General features: G+C 47.6%; 1 protein-coding gene across 3 annotated transcripts in view; it reads left to right on the forward strand.

Moving 5' to 3' along the window:
• NKAIN4 (sodium/potassium transporting ATPase interacting 4) overlaps window positions 1–22,042 on the forward strand; it is a 49,119-nt gene that overhangs the window by 15,800 nt on the left and 11,277 nt on the right. For all 3 annotated transcript variants that reach the window (XR_008966144.1, XM_057378323.1, XM_057378320.1), the window contains exons 2-4: window positions 8,537–8,674; window positions 9,225–9,305; window positions 17,479–17,676. Coding sequence is in view for 2 of the 3 variants with exons in the window: in XM_057378323.1 (XP_057234306.1) it covers window positions 8,537–8,674; window positions 9,225–9,305; window positions 17,479–17,676 (417 nt within the window). In the remaining variant the exon portion in view is untranslated. The remainder of the gene's footprint in view (window positions 1–8,536; window positions 8,675–9,224; window positions 9,306–17,478; window positions 17,677–22,042) is intronic.

Consider the following 22,042-nt stretch of genomic DNA (forward strand, 5'->3'; position numbering starts at 1 on the left):
CCTTCCTGAAGAGAAAGTGCTGCAGYGCCAGCCATGGATTTGACTGGCAGGGGACACCAGTGAAGGTTTTTGTTCATAAAGCCAAAAGCAGGGGGTGTCTCAGTGTCACTTGGTCACAGCGAGTGTTTCTTAGGCTGTGTGTGGACAGGACAGAGGGAAAACTAAGCCTGGCTTTTTGAGCCTGAAACAAGAGTTACTGCTCCCTTGGGGAAGCTCCCAGTGTATATTWACAGCCACAATTCAGCTTTGGGGTAATCAGCAGCAAAATAAAATTGCAGTTTGCAGTAAGTGCCTATAAAACAGCAAAGATAGCCAGAATTTTGTCTGAACTGGGTGAGTCCAGCTGCTGTCCCATGGGCTTTACACACACTGTGAGTTTTGGTCTGACCCYTGGGTAATTTTAGGTCTTTCCAGTGCACTTGAGAGTTCATGGGATCTCCGAGCTCTTCACACTCTGCTGCTCCCACACCCAGGAGACTCCAGAGGGCTGCAGCAGGAAAAGACAGGCTGGGCTGTGCTGGCCCAAGCAGCGCTTCAGGGCAGTTCTGTGCCTTCTGTGCCAGCCCTGTCGATGGTTTTCCCTGTCCCTGCAGCAGCAGAGCTGCTCTGTAGTTAAGCAGATGATGCTTGGGATAGCAGATCAAGAGGATATAGGTTATATTCCCTAAACACAACAACCCCTTGGCTCATTTTCAAATATTTTCACTTTTTTTCCCTGCATCCCTCTCATGGGAATGAGCCCAAACTTTGGATAGCTTTTGTGGCTGAGCAGAGGCAGGGATCACACAGTGTAATGCCCTGTTGTAGGCAATAAATCTCTGTTAGAAAATTCCTGCTGATCTCCTCACTGCTCTGCCTGCAGCCTTTGCAGTGTTTGGATGGGTTCATAACTGGGGGAAAATTTCCAGAGGGAAATGGCTGCTGAGTCAATGGCACATCTTTAATATAAATTATTTCACTCCATGGGGAAATCGGTGCTTCTGGTGGGAGAAGTTTCCCCCAGAGCTGGAGCTGTCAGCCACGCCAGGCTGCAGTTTGGGGGAAAAGTTGGGATATTTGCCCATGATCAGCCTTGTGAGGAGGGATAAGATGACACAGCAAGYCCTTCAACAGATGAGGGGAAGCCAAGAGTTAGAGCCTGAGCCTGGGTTAGGGCTGTGCCTTAGGGGCATCTGAGTGACAAAAATACAAGGCACTTGTTGAAGAAACTCCGGGGGTTTTCTGTCTGTTGCAAATGCAATCACATCCCCTTCACCCCGGTGCCTYCTCTCTCTGTCCCAAAGCTGAGCCATGGAACTGAGGGAGGAGAAGAATGATGGGRGAAAGGGGGTCAGGGAGAACACTGTGGGCACAACAGACTAATTTAATTAGTTTGGGGAACTTAGGTTGGAGTGTTGATGTARGTTGCAAATAAAACAAGTTTGTCATTCCTGTCAGAGTGCTTTTCTGCCTGGATCACAAAGGCACCTGCTCATTAATTTCGGCTGATTGCTGCTCTCAGCAATCAGCATCACAGCAGCGTGCAGGGATGAGGGGCATCAGGAGACACAGGCAGGAGCTCCCACATCCAGTGCTGGCTGCATCCCTGGGCTCTGAGCCCCAAGGGGACAYGGGAGCCATGAAACCAAACAGTTCACAGGCTGTCAGGGGTGCAGAGCACAATCCTCACTGGACATGGGACTGACCCTGATTTGGGAAACGTTTAGGAATCCCGGGTAGTCTATTTTCACAGGTGCTGCATTCTGTGCTCCATTCAGACCATCAGCACCTCTTCTCAGCCCTGCAGTCCACTGTGCAAGCAGTAAATTCCCTGTCCTGCTGCCCACCCTGCTGAGAGTGTTGTGGAGCAGGAGAGGGCACCCGTGGATGTGCCATTTGGCCATGGGAYCATGGGCTGTGGTGTCTTGCTCGAAAAAGAACTGCCAGCTCCTGATGTTTTGCCAGTTCCGTGGCACAGTCCAACACTTGGAGTGAAAAGGCTTAAGGGGTTTGCCTGGATGTGTGCCTCAAATTGTTCCAGGGAAAGTTTGGAGTGAATGTGAGGAATAATTTCTTCACCAAAAGGGCTGTCAAGCCCTGGAACAGACTGCTCAGGGCAGTGGTGGAGTCACCATTGGTGGGGGATTTAAAAGATGTTCAAACGTGGCACTTGGGGACATGGTTTAGTGCTGGGCTTGGCAGTGTTGAGGGAATGGTTCAGCTTGATTTTAGAAGCTTTTCCAACCTAAAGGATTCCACGATCCTGTGAATTCTTGTGCATGGCCCATGCTTTCAGCTGAGCTGCTGGCTCTGTGAGATGCACTCAGCAAACCCAGGTCCCTCTGAAGGCAGAGCCCGAGCTCCAGACACAAACAAACAGCCTTCTGCACTGCTCAGTGCCAGGCTCAGCCCTYATGTTCAGCAGGACTGCGCCTTCCTGGAATGCTGAGCAGCATTTGGGCATGTGGGACTGGATAATGACACATCTCTGCAGCTCGGGTGTTTCTGGGAGGCTTTGGCAGCAGAAAGCTCAGGGCTCAAGGCTCAAGTGAGAGCATCACTGCCAACACACAGAGTGATGCTGGGAGGGGAGAACTCAGAGCTCAGCAGAGCCAGGCCAGGGGGAATGAGGAGGTGAGGGCTCAGGGAAGTTGTGCTGATGCACAGGGAGGGTGTTACACCCACCCTGACCCTGCACAGGATGGTTCTGGGCTGGGAGAAGCCCTGATCCTTGGATGTGGCACCAGGCAGCCTAAAAGTTGTGTTTGTTGGAGGGTGATGTGATGCCCAGGAGCAGCCAGGCCCTGCTGCAGGGAGTGATCTGGTGTGGGATCAGGGTGGGGACATTTCCTCTGCCCCTTGGGGCCCTTTGGCCGGTTCTCCATGCCAGCACAGTGACCTTTTTTCTTCTGAAATACAAACAACTTCAAGTTATCAGCTCTGCTGTTGGAGGCCTCTCTAAGGTCTGTGAATAGAAGAAGTTTCAKCAGCTTCTGGGGAGAAAACAGAGCAGAGGAGCAGAGAACAGGACACGCTGTACCCAGAGTGACCACAGTGTCACTGTGAGAGCCGGTGACAAACAGGGACCTCCTGTGCCATCAGTCCCTTGACCTCTGCTGGGAGAGGRTGCTGGGAAAGGAGCTGTGGCTCACAAGGCCCCAAGGAAGGTTTCCTTGACAACACTGACTGAAGAAAAATGAGATTTGGTGAATGCAGCGGGTGTGAGCACGTGAGAGGCTGACTTTGGGAGAGACAAGGACGTGGCACCTCAGAGCAACCCCCTGCTTTTGGCGATGGGAAGTAAGGGCTCAGTGAGCTGCTTTTTCAGATAAACTTAATTAAAGAGCTACTGTGACCATTCATATTTATTTAGAAGTGCAGCCACTGTGGTAAAAGCAGATTTACTGGTTAATTATTTTTCTACTCACAGAATCTTCTCCACCTTGAATAAGTGCTGACACRGAAGGGAGATTTTTTTGCTCATTACTGATAGTTTCAGCATAGAGAAGCTTGGGTTTGGGATCCTTTAGTTCTAGCATTGACCCAGTGTTCACAAAATCAAGGCATTTGTATACAGAAAGTTGTGTAGAATTACATATTATATCATAATAATGCCAATATATTAATAATAATAATAATAATCAATAGCAGGTAGGTGTTCAGTGTTGCCAAACTTAAACAGTGTGGAGGAACCAAAAATAAGATATTTGTGTTTAAACTCTATAGATGTATTTTTCAAATTATGCAATCTGAGACTTTTTTGTTTCTTCCTGCAATTTCAGGTAGCAGGATCTAAATTTCCGCCCTTGTGTGATGTCTCATAGGGGTAGCAGCACTGTGACTTTGCCCTGAGCTCCAGCCATCTGATCTTAYGGCCAAAACACCTCAGGAAATCAGTGCAAGTTTCTCCTCAAGAAAAGGCCCTGACCTTTTCCAGCGAAAGCTCCGGTGGTGTTTGCACAGCAGACAAAGAAAGAGCATCTTCTTAAAAAGCGAAGCCACTTGGCAGGAAATCAAACGGGATCAGGGCACTGGGATCAGCCAGGAGCCCAGAAAATCATCCCAGCAGCGTGGTGGGGACCCAGGGCTGCGCTGAGGCTCTTGCTGGGTTCAGGCTGGACAGAAAGGACAGGCAGGGGGTTAAGTGGTGAATTTTGTCCCAGTTGAGGCTGTATGTGGAGGAGGAGTAGGAGCTGGAGCAGTCTGTGAGGCTGTGTCCTCACAGCACTAAGAGACAAGGAGCAGCAAAGGAGTTTTCAGGTTGTTTTCTTATAGGTCAAGTGGAAAATTGCCTGGGTTTATGGGTAAAACATTTTTTCTTCTCTTTTTTTGTGGTTTTTTTTTTTTCCCCTAGCAGTAGGATCAGCCTTTCCCATTAGTTCCCTTTATCGCATGTGGGATATTTATTTCTAACATTTCATTTTGAAAATAAATCTCTTATTAAAATTKGAGTTGGAAAGGTTCAAAGCAGGTTTGCTTACAGGAAAAGATCCAYGTGGATGTGTGGCTGTACCTGTTATGGGGTTTTCTGAGCACCTTTCCTGTGTCTGTACGAGTCATGTCAACATGGCTTGASACTGATATTTTTTTCTTTTGTGTCCCAATTGATTTCAGAAATGCAGTGAAAGACACAGATACAAACCAAATAAGATTAAAGGCTTTGAAAGCTTAATAAATTAAGAAGAGCAAATCTAGCTGATAACATGGCTTTGATAGTAGGCTATAAAGGGCAGGGAGTTAAGGAATTACAGGTACCTGACTGCTCATCAGCATCCCTTCCTCCTCAGCAGCCTGGGGCACAGGGGAACAGGCTGGACTGTCCAGCTTAGCAGCAGGAGAGGAGCAACACAAGGCAAAGTTGAGGGGATAGAGGAGATTTGAGGGGTTGGAATTTAAACAAGCACCCCCAGCYCATGTTGAACCAGGAGTGTCCTGCTGGCATCGACCTGGTGGTGACACTGTCCAGCCAGAGCCATTGGAATCACAACTGGGATGGTTTGAACCCCACAATGAGAAACTGTCCCACGTTTTGAGAGATTTTCTAAGACCATTTTCTGTTGCAATGAGGTCTCCTCCAGCTCAGTACAGCTTCTCTCTCTGGAGAAGTTTAATGGTGTAATGCCCYTGAGCATGTCCAGAGCTCTCTGTGCTCCCAGTGGGTGAGCTGTGGGATGGACCCCACAAGCTGCAGAACCTCTCTCTGCCTTTCACATCCTCCCCAGACCTATAAATGAGTGATGGCCCAAGAGAGAGCTTTGCCTTGTGTTGTTTGCCTGGCTAACAATCCCCTCACGTGGTTATTTGCRATTCCAGTTTCACTCAGATCAGCAGAAATGTGGTTTATTTCAGGGGAGAAAATTCTGCCACAACTCCTCTGATTTTAGTGCTGCAATAAATCATTTAATTTAAAGAATGAAAGGTAAAAATATACTATGGGTTTGAGAAGCTCAAGGAGCAGAAGGAATCCTGGTTTTAATAACAACAGTCATAAAGAAGAAAAATTTGTCCTCCCTGATAGAAAGGTCCTGTCAGCTTTGAGTGGGTTGAAACCTGTGCYACAATCTGTGACATTTCTCTTTACAACCAATATCTCTGGAATATAATAGGCTTTCTCAATAGGAGAGTGTGAATCATTGTAAGGAGCAATCATTGTAAGGAGCAATATCCACAGCGAGGATATTGCTCTGCACAAACTTGGCAGCACGAGAGAAGGATGGCATTTCCCTGCTCAGCAAGAGGAATCCAGAGAGGTTCAGTAGGAGGGGACAGATAGATCAGGGCAAATCCTGACCCTGTCATCTCTGAGCAGRATTGGAGGGACCAGGACTGAGGGTTACCATGACATTCTTCACATCCCAACCCCAAATCAAGGCMAATTTAGCCCAAGCATCAGCCCAGTTTACCTGCAAACCTCAGCAGCATTTAGTGGGGAAGCTGTGCACACAGRCCTGGAGTGTAATGAGTGAAATGGTTGTTTATCAATTTGTTTTCAGCAARTATTTCCTTAGTTTTGGAAAGTTCCTGAGGGAACTGAGGGAAGCCCAGGGTAACTTCAGGCTGCATTTCCAAAGGCTGGATTACAGCACAGACTCACTCCTTGCCTGTCATTAATACATTGTTGGAGTCTCATCAGTAACATTTGCTTGTCACCGACACATTTCACAGAAAAAAAATTGCGATTTTATTTTTGTAAATGAGGAAACAGCTTGTGTGAGCTCGCACATCCCACATCCCCTCTCCTTCCCTGAACCAGCAGATGGGCACAGCCCTTCCCTGGACCAGCTGAGTCATGCCTGCAGCTCCCAGGTACACAAAACCAATTTAATGCAGAGAAAGTGGCAAAAAAAAAAGTAAATCAGGATGGCAAGAACCTGGAGATGAGGTAAGGGAGGAGAAAGTATGGTGTGAAGATAATTTTTGGGATTATGGGGGAAAATCCAGAGAGCTCTCGAGGAGCTGTGCCCCAGTCTGAAGCTGTGAAGATTGGCAGCTTCATCTCCAGGGTGGTTGTTTGGCCTGTCAAGTGACAGGTAATCTYTTTCCTGGTGCAAACCAGCCAGGGAATATCACGAGGCTGTGGAAAGACAAGCTTTCCCCTTTTTCTACAGCTTTAACGGCAAATACTCATTGGTGAGAAGAAAACACTTCTCCAGACAGGGATTGCCCTGATTCTGGAGTGGCAGAAGGCTCGGGGAGGAGGGATCTGTGTTTATCCCGATTTTCAGAGCCCCAAGGCAGGAGGGGAAGCCGAGCAGGGCGTTATCTCCACCAACACCCCCAGCGTGTSCCCGGGCCGGGCGAGGCTCTCACGGCGCACAAATCCCATTAAATGCCTGATTGGATGAAGTGGCTGCAGTCAAGTGGCGCATTGCCAGCCAGTCAGGGTCCCAAATTTCCCGAGATCGTTAAGGTATGAGCGTTAATCCCCTCCTAAAGGATTAAGCGTTTAACCTGCGCGGGTGTTTCCAGGAGACCCGGCAGAGCTGGGGGGAGCAGCACTCGCCCTAAACCATTCCCAGAACCACGATTGTGACCACAGCATCTTCAGAGGGATCAGAGCAGGGCAGAATGTGCTGCTTCTGCAGGAAGATTACTTGGCAGAAGAGAGAGGTTTGGAGGCTGCCCCCATTCCCTCCTCAGTCTCTCTGTCCCTTTTCRTTTAGGAATAAGATGTCAGAGAGGGAAAGCTGCTCACCCCCTCCCTGTCTTGATCCCCCTTAACCAAAGGTTTCTTTGAAATACAGATTTTTATTGAACTTTCAAGGCAGTGTTKGGAATTGCAATACCTTCCTGGGCCAAGAGAGGTGTGAAGGCAATTTCCCCSCTGAGCCAGGAAGAAGGAGGAATAATGGTCATTTAACAGATGTGGCTTCTCATCGTGTGGCACATGCAGCCACTCACATCCTCCAATTCTTTAAGCCAGCACAGAAGCCTTGGTGCTTATCTCTTAGCCAGGAAAAGGTGTCACATAGCTGATTACACACACAGCAGACCAGGATTACCCATGCTTAATGCCTAATTAGGAGTTAAATTAATATTGACTGCCAATAGTAAACTGTAATGATTTATTTAAGGAAAAAAAATAAATATGAAATGTCATAATGCAATCCCAGTGGGCTACTGTGGTAATTAAACATACTTTCAAATCTTACACTGGCAGGGAAGGCACAGGTCCATGGAGGAGCTTGCACTGTGTTAGTGAAGACAAAAAAAAAAGAGAAGATCTCTCCACAAAAGGTTGGGCACGGGGTAAAAACTGTAGGAACTGTTTTGCCCCCTACAGTTGAGATTTCTCCTACAGATCTAGCATTTAAAGGCTGTGAGCATGCAAAGGCCAGCAGGCAATTGCACAGAGGCTCAGGGCCAGGGGACCAGATGTTGTCTGATGCACASATGATGGCTACAGGTGAAAAGCACATCTTTATGCAAATATGGTTTGAAAATCGGCCCCAGTGCCCCAACAGTAATGGTGTTTTATTTCTAGAACACGGTTCAGCCTTGAACCATGTTATTAGTGCTGGAGAGGAGCACAGCCTGTCCTGGGAAACTGATGTGTTTGCAGAATTTCTTTACTGGTGGCAGCATTTTCTGAGGGGCGAAGGTGGAGGAGAGAGTTTCCTCTTCTCCCTCACTTTGATGGATGTGTGCTGGAGAGCAGAAACACAGGAGGTGTCAGGAGTGATGGAGTGATGCTGAAGSCTCTGACAAATGAGCTCTGGAAAGTTAGACYGACATTTTTGTGAATGTATTTCACGTTCAACATTTGAGATGTTACCATCCCGCTGCGCCCCTCTGTCCTCTGCCAGATCCCAAAGTGCACACCACAGAGGAATACCCCAGAGAGCACCAGAGAACAGGCATCAGAGGAGCTGGGATGGGACCAGAGGGGAAGGGGGATGTGTAAACGAGCCTTGTGCCCTACTGACCTGCTTCATTGGCAGCAAATTGTTTTGGGAACCGAGTCCCACCTTCAGSTGTGCAGGGTTTGTGTCAAAACACTGACCATAAACTCTGTGTGTGCAGAAGCTGTAACTCTCCTTTTCCTTCTCCCTTCCAGCTTGCTGCACTAGAGAGGCAAGTGTTTGACTTTCTGGGCTACCAGTGGGCCCCCATCCTGGCCAACTTCCTGCACATCATCATCGTTATCCTGGGGCTGTTTGGCACCATCCAGTACAGACCCCGCTACATCGTGGTGGTGAGTGGCACCTTCTGCCCCCAGCCTGGGCTGCCCTGGGGTGTGCAGCCATGAGGAATGGGGTGAAACCCCTGGGAAATCAGGMATGAGCCCTGCAGGCTGTTTTAGTGCTCAGGAACATGATCAGTGAGTGCCAAACTGGGGAGGTTTTGGGTAATTCTTGCTGGTTCTAAGGTCACTCTGCCCCACGGGGAGGGAGGGTGAGGGGCTGGGCAAACACAGCACAGGAGCTCTTCCATCCCTCCAAACCCTGCCCTTGTGTGTCTAATCAGGCAACAGAGCATCTGCACATGGAAAACAAACAGAGGAAGAGAAAAAAGATTGCTGTGCTGACTCAAGGCATTCCACTGCCCCAGAGAGCACATATATATCTAAATATCTATATATCTGTATATCTATATATCCATATATCCATATATATCTCTACATCTATATATCTGTATATCATCTATATATCTATAGATGTTTATTCTTATGTTTACATTTATAATAATTCCAGTGACTTCCTAATGTTTGTTGCTTCTCTCTCCCCAATCCCATTCCTTTCCAGTATGCCATCTGGACTGCAATCTGGGTCACCTGGAATATCTTCATCATCTGTTTTTACTTAGAAGTGGGAGGGCTCTCCAAGGTGAGTGGGAGTTGGATGGGTGAGKGCTCAGGGGAGGGATCTGAGGGCTGGGATGGTTGAGGTGAAGGGTGGGGGATGCTGTGGAGCAGATCCTGCTTTCCTGCCCGTGGAGAGGGCTGCTTTACCAGGGATGGGGTAATTCTGCTGCTTGTATGGAAAACTGAGGGGGCACTGCTGATTTCTGGAGCTCTTTGTTGGCTGGTGCAGGTGGTGGCTGGGATAAATGCTGCCCTCACAGCAGGTGGAGTATATCTGCTTTCCAAAGGTGAGARCAGGTCTGGCAGCAGAACCCTGCAGAGAGGAGAGGGGGTTTGAGCTCCCAGCCATGATGCAGAGATGGCTGAGCTGAACTAGGGGATCACTCCATTGCAGCTGATCTTCTTGGGATCTGAGACCTCCTTGGGAATGTGTGTGATGGAGGGGAGGCCCTCAAGCAGCTCTGAGCGTGGCCTTTCCACCAGCCTGTCCCAGGGTCTGCCTGGACTCTATCCGGCTCTTGATATTTTTGTGCCTCCTAGTCCTGCTGAAGCCCTGGCAAAATAGCACAGCAGGCAAAATATTTCCTGTTCTACCTTTGGGGAGAGGCTCCTCTCTCTGCTGGACAGAGATCATCCCTTCCTAGGGATGGGAAAACTGAGCATCTCCTCGGGATGTGCCTTCCCTGCCTTAATTCTTCCTTCTCAAATGCAGTGGTAGTCACTCATGGCTGCTGGCCAGGGTGTAGTGAGTTAATATGCAAAGCTCTTTGAAGACTAGATTAGCTGAGGATTGCTGTCTGCCTAATGAGGGGTGAGTCAGAAATAATAAAAACAGGAGGCAGGCCCTAAATAAAGGCTGTGCTGTAAGCAGTGAATTATGAGTGTTGCCAGACTCAGAGTGATTGTGGGATGCAKGTTCATTTCAGAGCACTCCACATCTGGCCTGAATTCCCAGGTCATGCACTGGAGTTGCAGTTGTAATTGGAATTGCCCTGTGGTTTTTATCAGGCCTACAGCAAGTCAAGAGTGGCAGCATAAATCCTTTGCAGATAAGAAAATGGAACTTCCTAATGTYTCAATTCATCTTTGTTTCCCCTCTCAATTATCCTCAGAAACTTTGAGGGAGTTCTTGCCCAAAACAGTGATTATTCATGGTCTGAAACCTCAGCCTGAGAYGCTCTCAATATTGGCTGCGACCAACTGAAAAAAGGGAATTTTATGTAACTATTTAAATGCTCCCTTCTGCAGAGAAAATGTTGGCTTGATRAACTGCTCTGGGAGCTTCTCTGAGTGCCAGAGCCCTCTCTGTTTGCTTCCAGCCAGCTGGATACTCGTGTTTGCTAATCCCAACCTGCCCTGCAACACGTCGTGTTGCTGTTCTGTAATTCAAACAGCACCACAAGCTCCTCTTTTTGTACCTCACAGGAGATTCACCTGGTAACCTTGCTCTGTGCTGGGGCTTGTTTTAGCCAAGCCAGCACACAGAGAGGCTTTATTTAGCCTACAGGGTGACACTTGTGACTGGGGACATTTTTTATAGAATTGGACTGTGGTGTAAGTTGTTACTGACTCGGTGGACTTCCCTCTAGGGCTGCAATGAGAAATCAGTTTATTTAGTGGCAACCAGCAAAGCCAAGAGAGAATTTGTGCTTGTTTGGCAGTAAAGTAGCTGACACCCTTGCCTCTGTTCTTAATGAGTTATTTTCGCTTTAAAAAAAAAAAGCTGTTTTGTAAGGAAAACTAATGATGCTGCTTTCCAACCTCCTCCACTGTCACTGAAGTAATTTGGGTCTTTGTAGTGGCAAAATAAATCTTCTCTTCCACAAGAGACCARAAGAGCCACCTGAAGCAGGAGCTGAGTTTTGTGCAGGATGCTGTGGAGCTTCACAGGCTGGGCTCCCTCCTGCAGCATCTCTGGAAAGCTGATCCAAAGCCTGCTGGTGTTTTARTGATCTCAGAGCCCAGGAGGATACCTGGGCTGGGATTAGCAAAGCTTGGACCTTGCAGGGGCAAGGGCAGGGTGGTTTCAGCTGGAATGGATGGCAGCAGTGCTGCAGGCACCTCTGGGTGCCCTCGGGACCAGGCTGCCCTCTAGCTCCTGATAAGAAATCAAAGCTCACCGTGAGCCTGGCAGCAGGCAGGGAAATTGCAAATATTGGAAGAAGAGCATTGGAATGAGGCTGATGGAGCTGGTCTGATAAACTCATTGACTACTCATTAACTACTACACTGAGCATGAACACACTGGGGAGTGTTTGGACAGGGCTGTGCTCCTGTGCAAGTCCCCTAAGGGCTGAGAGCTCTGAAGAAGTGTGCTGCTTCAGGGTGCTGCTGCCTCTGTGATCCCTGGTGAGCCTGGGCAGTGGGAGAGGAGCATTCCTGCCAGCCCTGCACTCACTCTGCCAAGGTGGGCTCTGTCAGCTGCTCAGTGATGGTGACAGAATGCAGAGAGGGCAAGGAGCTGGAGAGAGGGGGTTTGTGAACTTGGTGCTGGTCAAGACAGCCCAGTGCAGCTGAGACAGGCGATAACTCAGGTGGGGAGAGAAAGGAGAGAAAGGATTCCAGTGTTTCTGGAAAATTACGTGCACTTATTGCAAATAATTCTTTGTGCTGTGGTGCCTGGCTCTGATTTCACAGTGGTGAAGGAACACGGGATGGGAGCAGGGGAGTGTTGTTTGCTTCACAAGAGCAGGGATATTGTTCTTGTGCTTTGGGTGTCTGTCTGAACCAACAAACAGAAACCAGGGACCCCACAGCCCCATGACAGCCCATGAGTGATTTGGCAAAGGGCTGAGACAATCCCTCAGTTATAAACTTCAGTTCATCAGTGGAATAAGGGCTGCCAGGTGCAATTTGGCTGTTTGCTTTTCCTGCCCAAGGAATTATACTCTGCTGCCTCTTTCCTCCATTGTGTTGTCTGCCACCACTTCTCACCCTCTCTTTCCTCCTGTCTTTCACGTTTCCTGCAGTGCTCCTTTATCCTCCAGGTTGCTCCAGCATGTCCATTCCATGTCTCCTGGCCATGGAATCCCTGAGGATGCTGTTCTGGCCAGCCCTGCTCAGGAGAGTTATAACTAATTAYTACCCAGCTATGAGTTTTTACTGAAAAGGAAAATACATTTTACTGMTCACTGAACCAATTCCCTGCTTCTTGGAAAAACTAAACTGACCCCGTTTCTGTCTTTCCATCTTGCCAGCTTTTTTTTTAAATCTTGTAATCTTTTCTTAGCAGGAGTAGAGTGTGAAATATGGCCCAGCAGAACTTCCTTAGGTGTCCAGACACAGGTGGATCAGCACAAATGTCTCRGGAAGCCCTTCCCTTGCTGCTGGAAGGGCCTCCCCAAACACATAACCTGGGCCAGCTTCTCTGGAAGTGCTCTGCCAGCGAGCAGGCGAGTGCTGGAGCACCCTGGATTCACAGAGCTGTTCTCAGCCCTGGCAGGGAGGTGGTGATGATGTCTCTGAGCAGCTTTTGGCAGCRTTGCCACGCTGACTTGCTCTGCTCATAATCCTGAGCACACTTTGCAGCGTGAGGGGGAAATGCAGCCTCTCCAAATGCTGTGCCCCTGCTCTGTGGTGGGGCTCATATCCCAATTTGCAGTGTCCTCCTCTTGTCCCATGTCCCCCTTTCCCCGTGTCCATTTGGCCAGTTTGGGTAGGTGAATTGCTGGGAGCCAGCTCTGAGGTTTCCAGGCTSTGTTTGAGCTTCTCCCTGGCTACTCGAGCGTGAAACACATCCCTCCTGCAACCCCTCAGTCTGAGTTAATTATTAAAATCCTGCTGTTAAGACATATGAGCATCTGTCTGTCCAGCTGCCATGCTGACTGACTCTTCATCATGTACTTGAGAAATGTTCAGAGAGCTTTCAGGAATTAGCATTCTGTATTTCAATGTATTCTTTTGTCTTTTCCCTCTGTAATTATTCATCTTGAATGGTGATTTCTAATTTTTTTTTTTTCTTACCCTTCTTTTATATTCTCTCTTGTCTATGCCCTTCTTTGATCTTAATCCAGAGCTGTGGTGGTCTAAATCTCCTYTTAGAATGGAAGCAGCCCTTGTGAGTCAAACGGGGGTTATTTGAATTTCACAGAATCTGGAAAGCACCTTGGGCTGACTCGGTACCTGGTTAAAATACTGTGAGGAGGATGGATAAATGCATGTGTGCTTAAAACTGTCCCTCAACTCCTTCTAAATTTAGAAGCTGGAAGCCTGGGATTTGGGTTTTAAATGCTGTGGCATTGTCAACAAGACTGCTGAGAGGCACTGGGAATGTTTCTGTGTCTCAAGGAGATGCAGATACTCGGCACACAGGACCCTGAAAGACAAACATGAGATTTCCTATTTTAATAAGAAATGTTTCCATCTAAAAAGATTTAAAATGATGCTGCTGTCAAGCTCTGGTGGCTCCCAAATGAGGTTCAGTTCGTTCCACAGCCATCCTACAGCAGTCTTGCCTGATAATTAAGGAAATTTGGGGGAGGCAGTTCAGAAGGCTGTTAACAACAAGAAATAAAACCATCTCTGATAGTGTCCCTTAGAAAATAATTTCAGAACAGCTTTCAGGAAGCTATTTTAGCAAAGGAATGCAGCTGGCTCCGTGGGTGTGGGAGGTAGGTGTGAGTTTCCCGTGGGACACAGTGGGGACAASAGGCTCTGTGCAATGTAGGTGCTGCAATTTCAGTGCTGTTGTCTTCCCTCTCACACCGGTGACAAACAGGGGACAGCCAGGTGCTACAGCAGCTCGAGTCAGATGGGATTTTTTGGCTCCTGAAGGAGCTTGGMTCACTCATGGCTCGAGTTCCTCTCCAGGCTGGAGTTCAAGAGGCAGCGATGGCCCTGGCAAGAGGAGAGGGGAGGGCAGRCACACACGGATCCCTCTCCCTGCAGCAGGGCTGGCTCGCTGCTGGGGCTCATCAACATCTCCCAACCCACATTCCGCCTCTGGGAGCATTTCAGCGTGTTTGGATTTCAAATGCCTCGCAGAAAGCTTTTGGGAAACAGCTGCTCCTTAAAGTTCCTTAAAACTGCTTCTTTCCTCCTGATTTTTGTGTGCTGTTCTARWTCATGGTTTCATTTCTCTCAAACTRTCYTCTYWCARACGAAGCCAGCAAACCACAGGAGAACCCCTGGAGAAACCCTAAACACCTGGAGGTCAATTCAGGGATTTTCTTGAGTGCTCTTTTATCTCATCCCATCACACGGGTATCCCCTGAGAGCATCCAGCGAGGGGCAGAGAGATGCAACAGCGCTGCTCTGCATATTGACACCTTCTCTGCATGTTGATACCCTGTGGCTGGTGCTGCCCCTGTGCTCCAGGCAGGTTCTGGCTCGGGAAGGTGGCTCTGAACAGACATTCCCTGCTCCCAGAGTGTGATCAGTATTCACTYTGCATCTGCGAGATGGATGGCTCAGAGTGCGAGGCACTGCGGTGCTTTTAGAATCCAAATGTGCTCRGTTTTTCCAATCTGTTCTTCACTGATATATAATTTTTTAACTTTTTTTTTCTTTTTTTTTTTTGCTGGAGTGTTATTGTGGGCAAAGAGCAGTGAGTGCTGGTTGGGACCTCCTGTTCCTCCACCTGCCCTCCTGCAGCCACACCTGCTCTGCTTTTTTCAGGCTGAATTTACAAGCAGAGAAGTTAAGCCAGAGCCAAATCTCTGAGGGCTGACCAAAGGGAGATTCTAGAAGGAAAACAGCCCATTTCTCACTTTGCCAAACACACACTGATGRCTCTGTAAGGAGCAGGGAAGGCACTGAGGGGTCTGTGTGCGTCGGTGAGGCAGAAGGTTTGGGAAGGCACCATCTGTGAGCTGGGAGAGGGAAACCCTGGGGAATGAGGYTGAGGGTAGATCCTGGAAACAGATTTGGTTCTGTGCTAATTGGGGGGAGCCCCAAGAAAAGAAATGGGAATTCAGTTGGAGAGTTTCTTGGTTGTTTTGGTTTTTGGTTTTTTTTTGTTTGTTTGTTTGTGGGGGTTTTGTTTTTTCGGGTTTTTTTGAGAAAGATGGTTGTTTCTTTTCCCAACCAAAGCAATGAGTGGATTTTGAGAGGGAGAAGAGCCCAGCCACTTGGAGAGCTGGCTGTCTCCAGGAGGAAAAGCTTTGGCTTTTGGGATTGGGGTTGGATTGGGAAAATCCAGGAATACATCAACTCAGGAGAAAAAAAAAAAAAAAAAAGCCTTGCAGAAGAGCTGTGATTTGGTGAACTTGTGAGCTGTGGGGCACTGAAGGGTGAAGCCCAGCCAAGGGCTGAACTCCCAGCTGTTAGTGGAGTTTCCCTGTTGTCTCTGCTGCTCTGCAGTTCCACGCTCCATCTCCGTGCCCTGCTCCACCTCTCGTAAAACCCGTGCCATCTGCTGTGCTGATTGTGTCAGGAGCTTGGCAGCTGTCTTCTCACTTAATTGTCCACATTTCTCAACATGTGCTCCCTGCAGCAGCAGCTTTGGGTGTCTGTGGTGGCCGGAGGGTCCAGGGTGGGGCTCTTGGTGTCTGCTACCAGCTCCTCTGGCACTCACATCCTGCCCCTGGGACTCCARTTTGGCCCTGGAGATGCTTTTCTGTGTCTGCAGCACTGCCTGGTTGGCTGCTGTGTTGCTGTGTGGACAGGCCCTCTCTCTGTGGGATAATTTGGAGCAGGGGCTTGGATGAGCTGCTCTGAATCTGTTTTTCCTTTTGGCTTTATGAGGAGCTGACACAAAGGAGCTGCCATGTGAGGTTTTCCATCTTTTGAAGTGTGAATACCCCAAGCTCTGACTGCTGCTGTTCTGGGAGTCACTGCTTTCCTCCTGGGGCTGTGTAGGACCCTGGCACAAGAAGTGTGAAATAGTTTATGGATAGGTGCTAAAACTTTTAGTAATGGTTTGCTGAGGGCTCTGGATTCACCATTCCTCTCTCTCTATAGAGATACAGATTCTCACTTAAAATTTTTTAATCTGTCCTTCAGAATAAAATGTCCAACCCTTTTTTTTATTTTATTTTCTTTTCTTTTATTTTTTTTTTTGTGGTGAAAAGGGATTTTTGATTCTGCATTCAAGTGGCCTGAGRGTTTCAGGGGCAGCCAGCACTTGGCACTAATCCATGAAGGGATGCAGCTGTTCAACCAGTCCTGACTTAGTCTTTTACCTGCAGGAGGGCTTTGCCATGTCCTACAAGCTCAAAATCCCAAAGCTCTTCTGAGTATTCCCATAATTTTTCTCTTTAAGTGTGAGGAAAGTGTGGTCATTTTTAAATAAACACCTGGCTGTACACCAAAGCCCTGCACTCCTTGTGTGGCACTTCACTCTCTAACCCTCCCAACTGCTTTAAAGTATCTAACCAACAAAGACAAGAGAGCAAAACAAAAAACCTCCCGAGGTAAAGTTGATAAGGAATTGCAGGGGAGGTGTTTATGAGGAGCTGCAGTCACCACCATGAGGTCAGCTCAGCTGACCTGGGGCTGACAGGAGATGCAGAAGCRCCAGATGTGAAGAGTGTGGAAGGAAATCAGGCAAAAATGRTACAGGATCTTGTCAAAAGTGTTAAAAGCTAGGAACAGAGGAAGATCTATTGGGTTTTGAAACTCACTTTGGGGTGATGGAGTTCATATTTTCCAGTTGCTTGTGTTGATTCCCTTGCTGGGCGGATCCTGGCAGGACACTTTGTGCTATCTTGTTTACCTTTTTCTTCTTGAGTTGTGAGATTCATCTCCCAAACCCAAAACTTGAAGATTCTTTTCTGGGTGAAGAAACCACCAGCAAAGTGTTCTTTGTTCTGCAGCCTGTGTCCAAGCTGTGCTAAAGAATGGTGAAATAAGTTTGCTGCTGGACTCCATCAGGAATGGCTCTCACCACAGCAGTCTACCTGGGAAATATGTTTAGAAAAGAGGAAGAAARTGTTCCCTGTGAGGGTGGGGAGGCCCTGGCACAKGGTGCCCAGAGRAGCTGTGGCTGCTCCATCCCTGGAAGTGTCCTAGGACAGGTTGGACAGGGCTTGGAGCACCCTGGGATAGTGGAAGGTGTATTTAAATCCCTTCCAAACCAAACCATTCCYTGATTCTATGAAGGAATATCAACCCAATGTGCTTTGATCTGTGCCAGCATTTTTTTTAGAATGGGGATCTCAGAAACTCTGAGTTTTCTGTTCACTTAACGCTCCACCTGACAGCACATCTGACCCTCTCAGTGTAAACTGAGATCTCTCTGTGACTTTTCTCTTTAGGACAGCGAACTCCTGACCTTCAACATCTCCCGGCACCAATCGTGGTGGAGCGAGAATGGCCCTGGCTGTGTGAGGAAGGAGGCGTCCATGTCGGGCATCAAAGGGCTGGACAGCCACTCCTACATCTCTGTCATCGGCTGTGCCCTGGAGTATCGCTACATCGAGGTCATGCACAGCTCCTTCCAGATCCTCATCGCGGTGAGTCCATCTCTGGGAGGGAGAAATTCATCACCAGATCCTGTTTGGCTTTGGTTTTTTGCAGGCACAGAGGTTGGCCTCTGTTTTCCATGCTTTTTGTGCTGTCTGATTGCAAAAGCCTCTGTGAATGTGTTTTGTTTGATTGTTCGCCCGTTCTCTGTTCCAAAATAAATATTGCCTGGAAGAATTGGAAATGGGTATCAGCAACCTGATGCCTGAAGTAATGCCTCTGTGCAGCCATACAATAACAAAGGGTTCTGCATCCCTGTGGGGTGTGGGAATTCATGTTGTGACAAGGACAGAGACCCTTCTGGAGGAGGGTGAAGAGAGCAAGTTTTGACAGGACAAGAGGAAATGGAATCAAATTGCACTGGGGAGGTTTAGTTTAGATATTGGGGACAATTTCTGCACAGAAAGGGTTGTAAAGCAGTGGAACAGACTGCTCAAGGAAGTGATGGAGTCACCATAGCTGGAAATGGTCAAAAAATGTGTGGTTATGGCACTTGAGGACGTGGTTYAGTGATGAATGTGGTGGTGATGCCGGGTTGATGATTGACTTAAAAGGTCTCTTCCAACCTTAACAATTCCATGTTTCTGTGAAGGATTGCTCCTATCCCTGTGATTCAGTGATGGGTAGTGAGGTACATACGTGCAAATTTGTTGTGAAGAACCTCCAGAAAACAGAATAAACTTTTAGRAGGCAGTAAGCAGCACCTTTTCCTTCTGCTGACACCCGAGGTATATTCACTAAAGGTTTTCTTTAACTCTTTCCTCATCCAAGTCTTCCTCAGGCTTTTGAAAATACTCTGCAAAAACGCAGGGTCCTTAACTGTTCACTGTTAATTGATTCTCACTTGTCTGTGAAATAATCTGAAACAAAATGTCCATTTTGCCCCACACTTTGGTTGTGCTCTTAAGTTTTGTGGCTGCATTAGAGTTAACAGCCCACATCTCTGATCTGCTTTGGGTTGTTACTTTGGGGTTAACGGCTTTAATTACAAGTTTGAATTGGTGAACCATTCACATTTTGGCTTTCAGTTTTGGCTTCAAAAAGAAAGGCAACTTGCCCTGTTTAAATAAGAAATAAATAAAATAAAAAAGGCAACTTGCCCTGTTTCAATAAGAAGTAAAATAAAATAAAAAAGAAAGGCAACTTGCCCTGTTTAAATCCCCTGTTTTGAGGGATAAGAAACAGAGATATTTCAAGCTTCTGGAGTGCCAAGTACTTCTCTGCACGTTTTTGGTAGAGCTTCCCACTGTCCTGATCCTGCATTTCCTATTAGCTGGGGTGATGTGTGTGACCCAGTGAACCGCAGGGAGGGGGAAAGGCTCAGCCCCTTTCTTGCCATGTCACAAAGAGGCAGAAGCTCCTGTTTCCTGAGTTGGATGGGCTCCCTGACACGTGTGCTGGCTGTTAATATTCCACCAGTTCTCCTCCAGGGAAAATGATCTGTGTGAAACTGTCTGCAATTTGCCTCCAGGGCTGTGTGTGAGGAAGGCAAAGCTGTGTGTCCTGGAGAGCAGAACCTGCTCTCCTCTGGAAAGTGGAACAGGATTGATGGTGCTGAGCTGGTGCTGTACCCGAGTTTGGTGAAACAAGGACAGATTTTGCAGAACATCCCTTTTTGAAGAGGTTTCTCACTCTCAGCATCCTGAGCTGGCACAGCCCCTGTGCCTTGAGCTAGAGGTTGAGCCAACACATGGTCCTGAGTTTATTTGGAGGAGATTTTTGGGTTTTGGCAGCTGACTCGGGCACGTGGCCCTGGGCTCAGTGATCACACTGATACACAGGRCTCAGTGTCTGGCAGTGGCTGCTCCTCTGCTTCTTCCCAAAGGCACATGACAATATTCTCTGTGCATCTGCAAAACAACTCTGAGGGCCAGATGGGGAGACAGGAGGGAAATGTAGCACAAAATAGGATTTAGGGAAATATTTTCTCTTTCTCCCTGAGATTTAAAGCGCAATAAATTTTTGAATCCTAAACCCTGGAAATGGGGTTAAAATACTTGTAGGCAAGAAACCCCTATGGGCAGTGAACTAAATTTCTACTYGTCCTGTAATAAAAGTGGAGTTTTTAAACCCCAGGTCTGTAACTGCTGCTGGCACTGAAATGCTCATATAATTTTGTCATGTTTTGGGAGAAATGGAGTTTTTCCCCTCTGCTTTGAGGTCAGGCAAAGAGCAAGTCTTCTCATTCTCCCTCAGACCTTGCCTAAAAGCAGTCAGCCAGTTCTCTCCCTTTTTACTCTCTGAGGGTCAACTGTTTGATCCCTGCCAGTACCTTTTTCTGTTCTCTTTATCCCACTTGAAGGCAGGTTTTATTACAGGCAGCTGTCCCCAGAGTGCTGGCAGGTACAGTGCTGCAGACAGGCAGGGACACAGATCAATAGTACAAAAACACAACCAGCAACTTGAAGGCTCAGGGGATGCACAAGAGACATGACCTAGTTCCCTCCTTGTTTGAGACCAGAATARTCAGTTCCCTGTTAGGAAGGGCAAGGGACAGGCAAAATTGTGCTTTCTGTAGTTTGTTTTTGCTTTGTCTAATGTTTTTTTAAAAGTTGGTGGGGGAAGAGGGTGTTCTGCTTTTTTTTTTGTTTTTTTTACCTCAGATACAAAACRGTGAAATCCACGCTGTTTGAACATGCACTGCTCAACTGTGAACACTTTTTTTTTTTTCTGGGAGTTTTAATTCCTTGAGACTACTGTATTGCAGTGTTGTGTACTTGGGGCAAGGCTTCTGAATTCAGTCTTGAATGCCAAAGGAGAGGGAAAGCAAACCTGGGCCCATATGGTGAGCACAGTGTTGGCTGCCAGCTTGACTCCTGCTGATCAGATCATCCTGCTCCTGGGCACACGTTTGAGGATACATAAGGTCTCAGTCTGCTTTTGCTCAKAGCTTGTCTGTACTCCTTGAAGGCAAAAGCAATTCCTTTAATCTGGAATGCAWAATCAAACTTGGGCACATCAGTCACCACACATGGTACAAGTAGCTGTAGGGCCCAGCGTGAAAATCTTTCTCAATGTTTTAGCACAAAACACATGAGAGGAAAAAGCTTATTGTGGCAACATCTAAAAAGTCTGTCCTGGTACAGAAATGAGCTGTAAAAGTAATCCTACCAAGCCAGGTAGGAAATGCAGCAGCAGCTACTTTGTCAAGATAAGAACCTGCTTTGCTTTTGTCTTAGCAAGGATTCATCTTGCACATCCCAAACTCGCCAGCCAGCAGGCAGAGGAGTGATTCCCAGCTCTGAAATACCTGGCATAACTCTGGGCTGCCCAGATGGTGCTTCTGGGAGTGGGGAGGGTTAGGCTTTTCCTGAGGCTGCACTGAATGGGGTAGAAATTGGAAATGTCTGCCTGCCTGCCTGTCTGTTGTTTTCACTCAGACTGACAGCTTGGAAGGTTCCCAGGAAGGCAGCAATGCAAGCCTTGACAGCAGATGTTATGTGAGAACCAACGCACAAGAGATGCCTTGCTCTTGGCAGAAGGTAGATTTTCAGTGGTTGTAATTGCATCCAAAGAGTAAAGAAGGTCAAGGAATTAAAGGATTTTGATTGCCTCTCTTTGCTATCTGGTCACAGTGGCTCTTTCACAAGCTGGATTTTTGCTTTCTCACGGCAGCCATCTCTTCATTTCCCCCTCTTGCMCTGATGACTGTGTGCACACTTCATTAGCTCTAATTAGAAATGAAATCTAGAATGCATCTGCCCTGAAGGAAAAGACTTTGCACCTATTCTCTGTGCTGGAAAAAGCGTGGCAAGTTTGTTGAGAGAAGATYTGGAGAATCTTCCCTAGGACAGAGGTAGATTAGAGCTAAGATCTTACACAGGCAAAAGTAACACCTAAAATTTTTCTTCCCATCCCTTGTGTATTTTGCACACTGGCAGCCAGCTGCTCCCTTTCTGTAGGTTTTTCTCTAATTTACTCTTCCCCAGCTCCAGCACCTTCATTCAGCGCTGCTGTTTCATGAACAGTTTTCAACTTTCTTTTAAAAAGTTAACTTCAGAGGACTGAGGGGCAGGGGGATGCTCAGACATATGTTTTCCTCATTCCCTCTGGGCACACTTGTCTATTCCTGTCTTTCCCACTCTGTTTTTTGCCTGCAGAGTGTTTGGGATGCCCCAGCTCCATGGTCTCTCCTCAGTGGGTGCGTTCCCAGGCTGACAGGCTGACAGGACACACCTGCCCACAACATGTGTTCCTAATAAAAAAGCTTAATCGGATCCTTCTGCAGCTTGGAGAAAGCTGGTACTGAACATGCAGAACAAGCAGAGAAACAGCAGCAGAGGCTAAAGCCCTAGAACATTCTTTTGGGAATTAGAGCGGTGGCTTAGTGTCATTTTACATCGCTGAGGTTTTCCC

Source organism: Malurus melanocephalus, unplaced genomic scaffold, assembly GCF_030028575.1.
Source record: "Malurus melanocephalus ecotype Western Australia unplaced genomic scaffold, MMel_1.1 scaffold_353, whole genome shotgun sequence".
Classification (NCBI taxonomy): Eukaryota; Metazoa; Chordata; class Aves; order Passeriformes; family Maluridae; genus Malurus; species Malurus melanocephalus.